The sequence below is a fragment of the Neofelis nebulosa genome, chromosome 8, assembly GCF_028018385.1.
Source record: "Neofelis nebulosa isolate mNeoNeb1 chromosome 8, mNeoNeb1.pri, whole genome shotgun sequence".
Classification (NCBI taxonomy): Eukaryota; Metazoa; Chordata; class Mammalia; order Carnivora; family Felidae; genus Neofelis; species Neofelis nebulosa.
The window spans coordinates 15,875,163-15,888,743 of NC_080789.1; the positions used below are offsets into that span (position 1 = coordinate 15,875,163).

The 13,581-nt window shown below is 43.6% G+C and overlaps 1 protein-coding gene across 4 annotated transcripts in view; it reads right to left on the reverse strand.

The window, feature by feature from the left end:
- RFX4 (regulatory factor X4) overlaps nucleotides 1–13,581 on the reverse strand; it is a 165,540-nt gene that overhangs the window by 17,475 nt on the left and 134,484 nt on the right. For 3 of the 4 annotated variants that reach the window (XM_058741528.1, XM_058741530.1, XM_058741531.1), the window contains 2 exons: nucleotides 7,700–7,819; nucleotides 7,197–7,358 (listed from right to left, as the gene is read on the reverse strand). In XM_058741528.1, the coding sequence (XP_058597511.1) occupies nucleotides 7,197–7,358; nucleotides 7,700–7,819 (282 nt within the window). The remainder of the gene's footprint in view (nucleotides 1–7,196; nucleotides 7,359–7,699; nucleotides 7,820–13,581) is intronic. The other variant, XM_058741529.1, reaches the window with a different exon arrangement.

Genomic DNA, 13,581 nt, shown 5'->3' on the forward strand with positions numbered 1-13,581 from the left:
GAACCGTGGGCTATCCATGGCTCTATCCCCCATTGGCTACCATCCATCCCTAAGGCAGTAGTGCTTAAGGACAATACTTGCTGGAGCTGAAAACCTCATCTGTTTGTGTTACACTTTATCAGTAGCTCCATGACCAGGAGCAGCAAATGGATCCGTTCCCAGAGACAGATGGGGATTCAAGATCTGGCTGCCACCTACCTCTGCAACTGCCCCCACTGCCGCTCTCCCCTTATGTGTGTCCGTTAGTCAATCCTCACTACGCCAGGCTCTTCTCCGCCTTAGGCATGTGCACGTGCTGTTCCCCACTACCTGAAATGTTCTTTTCCTCTCCCCAAACTTTATGCGCTGACTCTTTCTCATACTCCAGGTCTTGGATAAATGTCACCTCCTCAGGTGGGCCTTCTCTGACCATTTCGCAGCACACTATTATTCTCTTTATGACCACCTGAAATGGTTTATTTAGCTGGTTGTTTACTTCTGTATCGACTCTCCTACCCACCAGAATATAAGTATTCAGGGGCAGTGACAGTGCCTGTTCTTTTCACTTTTGTACCCCCAGGACATGCCCCAGATTAGACACGGAATACATGGAGTGGACCAAAGAATGAATGAGCAAATCCAAAGGCCCCCAACACCAAGCCGTGACCTTGATGATGCGAGGTCAAGAAGAGATTAAGCAATCTATTTTCAATCCCAGCTTATATTTCCTAATTCCACTCCTTTACAGAAAAGGAAGCAGCAGGGATGGAGGAGGAGGTTCTGTAAATGAGTCATCGTGGGCTCTGGGGCAGGGCTGCTGTGTCCACCCTGTCCCACTCATTTTAGCTGCTCTCAGAATAACTGAGCTTTTGTTATTTGGAAAGAGTAGGGGCCAGTTATCTTTGTTACATCCTCAAGTGATGTAGAGAAAATGCAGCTGGGCAGGCCAGATGTTCTACAGTTAGGGCCATTTATAAGGAATTTGCCTTTATTTCTTTAGGCATCCTAGCATCTCAATGATTTAATTTGCTGGTTTTGTGTTGCAGGGAACCCATGGTGGGAAGGTGAAAACATGAGTTTAATAGTTAACTTTTATTGCCATTGCTAAAGGAGGGAATACTTCAAATGACATCATAAACCAGGTCTTAGAGCCCTTCAGAGGCCTCACCAGGACAGAGCGGGAGCTTTACAGTTTGCATTAAATGACAGTAAAGAATTGCAGCCCAATGTCATGGTAAGTGGGCCTGTCAGTTTGGCACCACCTGCCACGCTCCTAAAGAGGAAAAGAGGCACTTTACCTGAATGGAAATTAAAGTTTCTGAACTTTGCTGGGCCAGGAGTGAGGGGGCAAGCTCACAAAGTTAGGGAAGAAAATGGATAAATGGGCTAGATTTTACCTTGTGGAAATCTGTTGAAATGGAATCCTTTGCTAGTCTTGTTTCATGGCCTTGCCGTAGACTTGAACATGCCCAGTCAAAATCAGCCACGTATCACAGTGTTAGGTGCCTGATATTCCTTTCCTTTCACTTTCTTCCACTCCCCCCCCCCACCCCGGCTTTTAAAAACAATTAATGAAAACAGTCCTAAGAAAACATACTTAGAAACACATGTAAGTATGGACACAGAACAAGATAGATGAGCAGAGTGGCTGTTTCCCTAGTGAGTCATAACTCACTATCTATAATATACCACTTTGTATCCACGAGTCCTTGTACCAAAGGATGCCAAAAGATTATGTGCAATGAATTAATTTTCTCTTTGTGCTCACCAAGCAGACATAATACTGTTCTATTTTTCATAGCTGAAAAATGGGGAAGTGTCCATCAAAAGTGAGACACTGATAATGTGGAAGGGCTGCAGACACCTGATTGGCCTTGACTCTAAATCAAACTTGATGATATGTACATCATCTGAGCAATGATATTCAGAGTATGCTAGAGACCCAACAAAATTAACTAAGTCACATAAAATTTCATTTAACGTGTTAATGAACTGTTTTAGCCAGGAGTTGTTTTGTTTTGTTTAATATTCCCCACTTCTTTATTTTTGCTTCCTGATTTCCTTTTTAAAAATTGCTTTTTTTAAAAAAATTATTAACCACTTCAGATACTATTTGGAAAGTAATGGTATACAAATCAACCAGTAATTTAAAGATGGAAATAAAATGGGACACCTGGGTGGCTCAGTCAGTTAAGCTTCCAACTTTGGCTCAGGTCACGATCTCACAGTTCCCTGAGTTCGAGCCCCGCATAGGGGGCTCTGTGCTGACAGTTCGGAGCCTGGAGCCGGCTTCAGATTGTGTGTCTCCCTCTCTTTCTGCCCCACCCCCATTTGCGCTCTATCTCTGTCTCTCAAAAATGAATAAAAGTTAAAAATAAGTAAATAAATAAAAATGAAAATAAAAATTAACTGGGCATAAAGACCATATGTTAACTTAAAAAAAAAGAAACATGACAAATGCATTTTATAAGATACACAATAATTGTTTTCGAATTTACAGTATTGGTCAATGAAATATTTGCACAAATCCTCAAATTTAAGAAACCTCCTATATTTCTTAATACCTAGATGTATATCATGGCTAAATGTGCTTTATAATGCAATGTCTATAAAACCATACATGTTGTTAGGAAATTATGTTTAGGTCTCCTTCAAGACTATGACCCACATGCATGCCAAGATCCAGTCTAATTTCACAAGGGAGTATTTCAAAAGTGGTACTTGAGAAAAATATTACACATAGTTTTATCTAGGATGACATTTTTAATGCCCCCTGGAGATATCTGAGAACAAAGCAGGAATGTGCCAAAATCTTCAAAGGTTACGATCATCTGAAAAGAACCTGTTTTACATTTGTATTTCTAAGAAGCTACTTTTATGACTCGTGAACACATTGCGCAGAAATCTCTGAACACATTTATGGTATTCCTGTGGCTTTGACTATCACACCTGCCACACCTTGGGGCCTCCAAAGTGCTGTGAAAAAAGCCAGGCAGACTCACTAGCTGGATGAGAATTATGAAGAGATCCTAGAAATCTTGCCTTCACACCTTCCCTATCCCCTTATTCCCTTAGAGTCTCCTCGCTGGATATGCTGCTGCACTGCAGGAAAGCTCCCCCTTGAACCCTTTCTGCTTCACAATGCAGAACTGCTTCATTTGCATAATTTCCCTGTTTATTTTAGAAGTAAGGATGTTATCACTAACTGGCTCACGTGGGTGCTTCCCAGAAGGGTAAGGGGTGGGGGGTGAGGGCGGGCAGGATTGTTCAGATGACCGGCTGTTCTTACTGGCCTGTTCTTACTGCCCTGGTTTCTTCCTGAGGCAGGAGACTGGGGGTTGCTGCCCCATATTCCGGCCTTGGATGGACCCCTGAGCAGCTGAGCAGCTGAGCAGCTGGAGAGCTGTGGACAGTGCTCAAGTTCTCTTCCCTTTTCATTTTCAGGGACTAAGGCTGTTCTTCTCTCCGTGGCTCTTCTTCTCAAGCCTCCTAAGCAGGAACTACAATGACCCAGTACAGAGAGAAAAGGGGAGGGACGAGGGAGGGGGTGTTCTTCCCCCTCAAAGTGGACACAAAACATGATTCAGGTGCATCCATGTAAACAAATGTGATGCCAAAATCTAAATTTCCACAAAAGAGGAGGCCTTTTTCCAGCTGCGTACCCAAAGTGAAATCAAAGCTCCGTCTAGGGCCAGTTACTGACAACTCTACTTTTAAATACTCTGAAGAATCCAGTCTCCTTAACAGTCCCTGACAAAGGACCACTGCGTCTGTCGGCAAGTTTCTGCTCCTGGCAAAGTACAGAAGAGGAAAGGCCTTATAGGCTCTTAAGTACCTGCTCATTTCCTCTCTGAGTAGTGCTAGTTCTGGAGAGAAAGGAAACTTGAGGGAAGGAATTAACCAAAGATTCTTAGCATACGTACTTTATGTTCTCTGAAAATGACATGCTGTCTCCTGCCTCCAGGCCTTTGTACCGCTTACTTCCTCTGCCAGACTACCTTCTCTCGCATTATTCAGCCTTCCCAGACCCTGCAGATATCAACCATGGCCTCCTTTTGTGCTCCTCTACCCTCTTCTCCCAACTTAGCCCAACTTTGCACTCATCACATTGTTTGTGACTGCCAGCTTGCCCATCAGAACCCTAACCTCTAAATCATAAACTGCCAGGGGATGGGAACCTGAAGTGTTTGGTACACAGAAGTCACTCGAGAAATATTTATTGGATAAATGGATAGATAAATGGATGGACATGTGAGTGAATGAATGGATAAAAGACAACATCCTAAATAGGGTAATCTCACCCTGTTTATTTGGTCTTCAAAAATATCCAATTTCAGTCCCCAGTCTATTCTGAAAATTATTCTAAGTAGAACTAGGATATAAGTAGGACCATGCTGTGAGCGTCTGGAGGAAGACTTTTTTTTTTTTTTTTTTTTTTTTTTTGAAAAAGAGAGCGCACGCGGGAGAGGGGCAGAGGGAGAGAGAATCTGAAGCAGGCTCCACACGCTCACTGTGGAGCTGGACACAGGGCTTGATCCCACAACCCTGGGATCATGACCTGAGCTAAAATCAAGAGTCAGGTGCTCAACTGCCTGAGCCACCCACTCAGGCGCCCCTGGAGGAAGATTCTAACCCAGAGGGTGAGGGCAATGAAGATGAGTAGGATTTCATCAGGTGGAGGTGGAAGGAGGAGACCCCAGAGGTGGAGCAGTGTGAGATACGATCTGGAGAATGAGAGTCCCCTCGGTCTTGGGAAATGAGCCTAGTGGGCAGCAAGAAAGTGGACAGACCAGATTGGAGGTGGGTAACCAGTTTGAGAGTCGCTGGATGTCCGAGATGTGGGGAAGGCCTGAACAGATAGCAGTGGTGCCATGGGAAGGAATGGGCCCATCAAGATTTGGATTAGAACGACTGGCTTGGGAGGCATGGTAGAGAACGCTGTCTCCCCAAATCTATTCGCCCCCTTCCCTATCTGGGGACGTGCTACCCTACACCTCCCAGCCTCTCTGTGCAATTACATGAGGCCATGGACTAAGCCCTCACTGGTGAAATGGAGCTAGAAGTGACATGTGCTACTTCAGGGCAGGGCCTTTGAGGGACTGGGCTTTCCTCTCTATACCCACCTTCTACTTCTGTCAGCTGGTTGCAGACTTGGCAAAGCCCAGGGCAGTGGTCCTGAAGCTAGTGTGCATCAGAATCAATGGGAGGCTTGTTGAGCAAATCTCTGGGCATTGCCACTAGAGTTTCTGATTCAGTAGGTCTGTGATGGGACCTGATGATGAGCATTCCTAACAGGTTCCCAGGGGGTGCAGATACCGCTGGTCCATGGACCACACTTTGAGAACCACTGCCCTGGAGTATGGTGCAACCTAATATGGAAAGAGCAAGTGTTTCCAAATGGTTGCATTGAAGAGAGCCTCCTCTCAGACCTAAGCACCCTGCCAGGGCTGTCTGCGAGCACAGAATAGATTTCTCTTGTGTCAACTCCATACGTTTTGGATCTATTGTTAACAGTAGCTTAGTCTATTCTTTTTTTTTTTTTTTTTAACGTTTATTTATTTTTGAGACAGAGAGAGACAGAGCATGAACGGGGGAGGGGCAGAGAGAGAGGGAGACACAGAACTGGAAGCAAGCTCCAGGCTCTGAGCCATCAGCCCAGAGCCCGACGCGGGGCTCGAACTCACGGACCGCAAGATCGTGACCTGAGCTGAAGTCGGATGCTTAACCGACTGAGCCACCCAGGCGCCCCTAGCCTATTCTAATACAGGAGCCGAGGGAGAGGAAAGATGAAGTTGACTCCCACATTTGGAGTTGGGTAATTGGGAGAATAGTTTAAGCAGGTTTGGAAAAAAGGTAATGAATTAATGATCACTGTCTCATGAGCCCTCTGCTCCACAAACACTGGTCTGTTCAGCTGGCCCAACCCCACCAAGGCCCATATAGGAAAAGGTTGTTTCTGCCTTTGGTTCCTCTCCTATGCATTCTTCCTCATCTTTTAAGGCTGCCTTTGAGTCTCCCCTCTCCTGCAGGCTTCTTTCCTGCCTGCCAGAGTTCAGGTGGGAAGGAAGGAGATTGCTTCTCCCTCTGATCCCCTATAGCATTCAGCGGTAGCCCTCATCTTAATCAATGGGACCCCTTCCATCTGATAGCACCTCACTATGAGCAAAGCACTTGGCCTTTCTTACGTCATCTCATGCCCACAGCAACCATGTGAGTTGCTCTAGAGGTGTGCGCACACACACACATACACGCACACTGTCATCACAAATTAGCTAACGCTTACTGAATATTCTGTATACACTTCACCATTTTCACAAGTCTTATGAGTAAGGACATTTGTTGAATGGCTGAGTGACTGTGGTGCCCAGAACAAGGAACTGACACTTTCTCACCCTTTACTTTTCCTTCACAACCTTGAGGCGTTATTGTGAGATAATTATGTGAAGTGATAACGGACATCGGCAACTAGCTATTATTATCCTTGTATTACCTCTTCTTTTACATTTCTAAACCATACCTTGGCATTCAAGATCCGCCAGGATGTGACTGCAATTTGTGGTGTCCAGCCTCATAAGACCCTTCATGGACCTCCTACATTTTAATTTTAGCCCAAGTTTCACAGGGCCTGAGAAGGCCCCACATGTCCCTACCCCTATGCATCTGTTCATACTGTCCTCTTCCCAGAAGTCCCTTCTGCTCCACCTTCCTCAGTTAAAATGAAGTTCCAGCTCAGACCCATTCCTTTGTGAGGTCTTCTTGGTGCCTCCAACCAGAGGGAGTCTCCCCTTGCTTGGAGGTCCCACAGCATTAGTCTTACCTTGCTTATCACCCCCACCTTGATATGATCGCCATGTGTTAGCAAATGGCTTCCCGGATGCCCCACTTTCCAGAGATGCCTCTCAATCTCTGGTTCACAGAGAGTTCCTTTTCTCATTTTCAAGAAAGAATGGCTGTGTATCAATTTATGTCTTATATCATTTTAATCATTTCAGTGTCTTAGTTGGGGGGGAAGGTGGAGATTTTATCATGTACTTAATTGGCCAACTTGAAAACAGAAGCATGTGGAGTATATACATGTGAGTAATGAATAACTGCAAGGCATCTGTAAATCCAGGCAAATACTACGGTCTTGGCATTGATTAGGTTAGAATGCTTTTCCAGAAAGCTCTTGCTGTAAGTCAACTCCCCACTCAAAGCCTTTAGGGGCCTTTCATTACCTGTAGTGCTGAGGCCAGTGTACTCAGGGGATGGATTGCTGACGGGGGAGGACGGAGGTGGCACTTCGACGGACGTGGCGGATTTGGCTGGCGAAAACGATGGCACTGGTGAAGGGGTTGGCGGGGCAGCCTCTGTCAAGATAATTTCTTCTCGGACTTCTGCTATGGGTAGAGAAAGGGTAGATTCTCAGAGCCAAAGGTCAAGGCAAGTTGTCTTCAAAGGACTTTAAAAATTGAAATATTCTTTCTGATCTGTGTGTCATGTCACTCCTCTGCTTAAAGCCCTTTGATGGTTTCGAATCACCATCAAGGCATGCACGCAGTTCCCATACACAGCCATGCCCACTCCAAAGAAGAAAAGGACATCACTGCTTTCACACCACTTGGCCTGCCCACTACAACTAAATTCTTCGGAATAAAGAGCTAAAGAAACACAGAGCATAGAAGCAAGGATGTAAATCAAACTGCCAAGTAGGGCAATTCCCAGTGAAAAGCTGGCTTACCAGTGCTTCCTTCTCCCTTCATGGCTCGCATGAGCTCATTGGCCCGCTCCTGACAGTGCAGGGATTCTAATAGGTAGAGCACGTAGTCGTCAAACATCAAGTGAATTAAGTGAAAAGACCCTGGTGGGAGAAGATCCAAACAGAAAGGTAAGTCATGGCAGCGCACGTACGCCCCTCCACCTGGTTAACAGCCCGTGTTGTTGGGCTTGTACTCTAATGCTCTGTTCAAGACTCTCACTCCCTACTCCATTATCATCTCCACATGGTCAAAAGTTGCTCTTCTTTGCTGTGTCCTCAGCCTAGCCTAGTGCTCGACATAAGGTAAATGGCACTAACACTTTGTAGCAAGTGTGTCTTTTTCCTTGCTCAAACTAGCTCATCAAAAATGGTGCCCATTGAGCCATCTGTCCAAATGTTTCTGAGCCCTCACATACCCACTGGCCTCGTCCTCATTTGAGCACCACTTACTGTGTTCAGTGTGTGTTGACATGGTGTCTTTCATTTTTATCTCTTCTACAAGTATGTCCTACTTCCCTGATTGGACTTTAAGGATGTCCATGGCAGAGATTTTGCCCTCTAGTTCACTATACCAATGTTACCTGACAGGATTCCAGAAGCAGAATTGAAAATTGAAACCTGTAACAGCTGAATTATTTCCTTAAATGTTTCTGAGACCTTTGTTGAACACACGGTTCTCAGAAAAGGTATTAGATTGGAGCGCCTGGGTGGCTCAGTCAGTTGAGCGTCTGACTCTGGCTCAGGTCACGATCTCGCGGTCCGTGAGTTTGAGCCCCGCGTCAGGCCCTGTGCTGACAGCTTAGAGCCTGGAGCCTGCTTCGGATTCTGTCTCCCTCTCTCTCTGCCCCTCCCCCGCTCACGCCCTGTCTCTCTCACTCTCAAAAATGAATGTTAGAAAAGGTATTAGATTGGAAATATGGTATTCTCAAATAAGACTCTTCATTCTTAATTTAGAGTAGACTGTTTCATAAAAAGGGATGTGGTCATCTTAAGACATTTTTCCAATGTGCCAGTCTCTGTGTTCAAAGTCTTATATTCTCTAACTTAATCTCTTACCACTCTGTAAGATAGGTACTTTCATTCTTACTATAATACATTATTTCAAAACCATCTTTTCTGGCATGTCATGCTGCCACCATGGACAGTGGAACGATCCACATATGGAAGGGGCTCAGTTAATGTCTGCTGTAATCAAGCCTCAGGAATGCCAGGGTCAGAGGGGCCAAACCTTCATCTCTGGTCTCACGTTTCCAACTCCCAAGGGAACATCTCCATGTGGATATTCTACTTCCCATGAAATGTCAAATACTTCTCACCCACCTATCCTACAAGCTGACCTCCTCTTCCCATTTCCCTCCAGTCTGCTTTTTTAGAGGACCTCTGAGACTCTCTGGTATTACTTATACTGTAATTCCATCACCACCACCACCACTATTATCATTATCCTCGTCATCATCGTCATTATCTGCTGAATGCTTACTGTGTGCCAAAACTCTGCTAAGCAATTAACATAGGTCTCCTCCTTACTACAAACAGTGGGGTAGGTGGTACTGTCCTCCCTTATTGAGCAGGAAAGGAGTGTCTCCATTAGGAGTATGTAGGGATTTGCCTCAGTTTGATCTGGCTCCAAAATCTGTTCCCGTTCCCTTACAGATCATCCAGTCCAGTCTGCTCACAGCCCAGATGGGGGAAAAAGGCGTTGGTCCTAGTAGGGCCCTTTGAGTTGGCAGCTATGCTTTTTCAAGTCTCAGTTAGAAGGTGATGGGGCTATAGCTCCAGCTGCACAACTGGTTAGTGTGTAATACTTGTAAGAAATAAGGTGATAGGGGTCTTCTGGGAGTGATGGGACAGCACCTTCTTGGTGGAATTTACTACCAATTTTCTTTTTAATTCTATCTTCTTGGTGGAACTTACCAATTTTCCTTTCAATTGTACCTGACTTAGACAGACACACACACACACACACCACTTTCTATCCACTTCCCCCAAATGGGTCCTGTGAACCACTGAGGAGGTAGCACTGTGGGCAACTGTGTGGGCACTGGATCACTCTGCCTAGGTTGAGATCCAGCTCTGCCACTGCATCACTAAGACCCTGGATGAGTTATCCTTAGTAAATGTTACAAAATCCGCCATTTCTTGAGCCCTTGCTCTGTGGAAAATTCATTATCTGTGTAGATCTGTGTAAATATGCAGACTTATTATAACACTTAACCCTCATCACAACTGTAAGAGATAAGGGATACTCTCCTTTTGCAAAGGAGGACATTGAGACTTACAGAGGGAAAGTAAGTGTCCAATGTCACATAATTATTAACTGGAGGAACTGGGACTTGAACCCAAGACTGTCTGATTCTGGAGTTCTTTGATCATTGTACAACACAGCTCTCTAAAAGGGGGGCGGTAAAACCCCTTGTTTTGGTTACAGAAGTACTAACCATAATGAGGAAAAGGACACACTAGATGTTTAATGAATGGTAACTGCTTGTTATTATTATCTGTAAAGTCCCTTTTGCTACTAATGTCCTAAGATCTCATAGGATATCATATCATAATATGATTGCTTTGTCCATATAGTCAAAGAATTCAGAAGAGAACATCAAATACTTCAAAGGAAAGGGTCTCCAAAAATGAAGAAATATTTGCTCCAATGTTGCTATAGGTCAATAAAGATAGAAAGCTAGAAACATGCTGTGAAACAATGAATTAAAATGGAAAACCCTAGATAATGAAAATGGCATTAGTTGTATCACAGGCAAGCACCTTGGAAATCATCCATACACCCTCCTTTTTTATAGACAAGGAAACAAAGATCTGATACGGTGAAGAAATTTGCCTAAAACCACACTGTTAGAAACACCAGATTGGGGCTTGGAGGCCAGTAATGTTCGGGCTACAGGCTCTCTTCCTTAATGGCTCCGATCAGTTACCCAACTGGTCTGATAATTTTCAATCACTTTTGAACACAGAGTTTGTAGAGTTACTGCTATGTGCCTACTACTGTGCTAAGTGCTCCAAGTACAAAAGAAACCTGAAGCTCAGTTCCTGACTCCACAAAAGCTACAGGGTCCTTTGCAGCAGAAGTCAATCATTCAGACAACTGGGAAACAAACAGTTCAGTACTGGTGGGGGGTGGAGGGGGAAGGGAGGAGGACGGAGACAGGGTGGGGGGTGTCATGGCCACTGGAGTAGTGCCAGGAGAAGAGGAGGGCAAAGAAAAAAGGGGATACAGAAAGACACAGAGAGGGTGGGGTGGGGGGAGAGGGGAGAAAGAGAGAAATATCGAAGACAGGCAAGAGGCAGTTGCAGCTAACATCCCCTGCTTTATTTCTCTCCCTAGCACTTATCACCATTACATATACTATATAACCTATTTATCTTTATCATGTGCCTCCCTACACCAGACCGTAAGCTCCATCAATGCAGATGTTTGGGTGTTTTCACTGTTCCCTATACCCAGTGTCTACAACAGTGCCAGGCACAGAGTAGAGGCTCAGTGACTGTCAGTTAGATCAACCAGTCAAATGCCCAAGCACTGTTTACCATATGCACTGCACTAAGTCCCCTTTCCAACACTGTGAGGAGGTATTACTATCGTCTTCAACTAATACATGGGGAAATGAAGGCTCAGAGGGTTTGAACAACTTGCCTAAAGTCACAGAGTTAACATCAGAGCCTGTCATGGAAAAAGGTATTAGGATACAGACAAAGGAGACTTTTGTTGTTGTTGCTACAGGTTAATATAGTTGATCACATTGCATAGAACCAAAGCATTTCTCTTTTCTTATGAAAAATTTCAAACATACAAAAAAGTACACAGAATTTTTAAATGAACATCGGTGTATTCAAGTCCTAGCTTTACAGTATCTTAATATTTTTACTATATTTGAATCAGATTTGGGTGGTTTTTTTTGTTTTTTGTTTTTGTTTTTTTTTTTTAATTTTTTTTTTCAACATTTTTTATTTATTTTTGGGACAGAGAGAGACAGAGCATGAACGGGGGAGGGGCAGAGAGAGAGGAAGACACAGAATCGGAAACAGGCTCCAGGCTCCGAGCCATCAGCCCAGAGCCTGACGCGGGGCTCGAACTCACGGACCGCGAGATCGTGACCTGGCTGAAGTCGGACGCTTAACCGGCTGCGCCACCCAGGCGCCCCTGTTTTTTTTTTTTTAAGTAGGCTCCAAACCCAGGGCAGAGCCCAATGCTGGGCTTGAACTCATGCCTCTGAGCTCAAGATCTGAACTGAGGTCAAGAGTCAGATACTTAACTGACAGAGCCACTCAGATGCCCCAGATTTGTTTTTTAATTGAAGATAAAGATGAAGCCTCTGTGTTCTCTTCCTTAATTGTATTTCTCTGCTTTCTTGTGTTCAACCCCTGAGGTAATCACTGACTTGAATCTGGTATTTATTTGTTCACATGCATTTTTCCACTCTTACTATATGTATTTATGTATCCATAAATAACATATGGTATTGTTTTCTGTTTTCAAACTTGATATAAATGGTATGATGCTTTACAGAGCATTCTACAACTTGCTTTGGGCAATCTATCCACATGGATGCATATAGCCTAATTTGATGGCCACTGTTTGAATATGCCACAATTTATTCATCCATTCTCCTGTTGATGGAATTTTGGTTGTTTATCATTTCCCACTATTGGAAAATGGCCCTAATGAATATTTTCTGTACCTGTTTCTTGGGTCTGCTGGGTCCAAGAGTTGCCTGCATATTCACTCCTATGAGACAGTGTCAGATAGCTCACCAAAATTTTTTACATTCCTACTGGTAGTATATGAAATATAGTATTTGCCAGTCTGAAGGGTGTGAAATGTTATCTTATTGTGTTTATAGTCTGTGTTACTCTAATGACTAGAAAGGTGTACATCTTTTCATAGGATTATCGTCCATTTGAATTTCCCCTTCTGTGAATTACCTATTCATATTCTTTGCTCATTTTTCTAGTGGGATATCTGAATAATATTGGGGTATGTGAATTTCTTTGTGGGTATTTAAATAATTTATTTAGAGGGGTTTATTATATATTCTGGATAGTAACCCTTTGTTATATGCACTGCAAAATATGTTCTCCTTTTCTGTGACTTTTACCTTTTAACTTTGTTAATGGTGTGCTTATTAATCACAAGTGAAATCCAGATGTGGTTCATTTTTGCAATCTTTTCTTTATAACTGGTCCTTTTTTGTACCTTTTTAAAGAAATAAATTACTATGTCGAGGTCATAAAAATATCATTCCTTATTTTCGTCCAAAAGGTTTAAGGTCTTCCCCCCTCCCCCATTTAGATGTTTCTTTTCAGATGCTGTAGAGGAGGGGTCTAATATTTATGTACCCCAAAGTGCTTGTCCAGAAGAAATTTGCCTAATCCACTGACTTTTAATGCCATTTCTGTCATATATACAATCCTCTTGTTTAACAGACAAGGGGAAAAGCATCTGATGAGGCGAAGGCAAGTTTCGTGTCCATCTGTCTTGGGCACCTCTGTTCTGTTTCATTGCTCTACTGGTCTAACTATGTTACAAGCCCACGCTGTCTTACTCCATAACAAACCTGAATATCAGGTAAGTGAGTCCCTATGTCTCGTTCTTCTTTCCCTTCAAAATGTCTTTACGACTCTTGGCCTTTTGAATTTTTACATCAGATTGTCAAAGGGAAAAAGGGACTGGATTGGAATTCTGTTGAATTTATGTATTAATTAGTAAGATCTCCTTGATGTTGACTCTTTGCAAACACGAACATGGTATATTTCAATAATAGTTTAAAAAATTCTCCTTGAAGATCTTCAGGCAATTTTTGTCAGAATTATTTTATAGGTATCCTTTAGTTTCTGTTGCTATTCTGAAT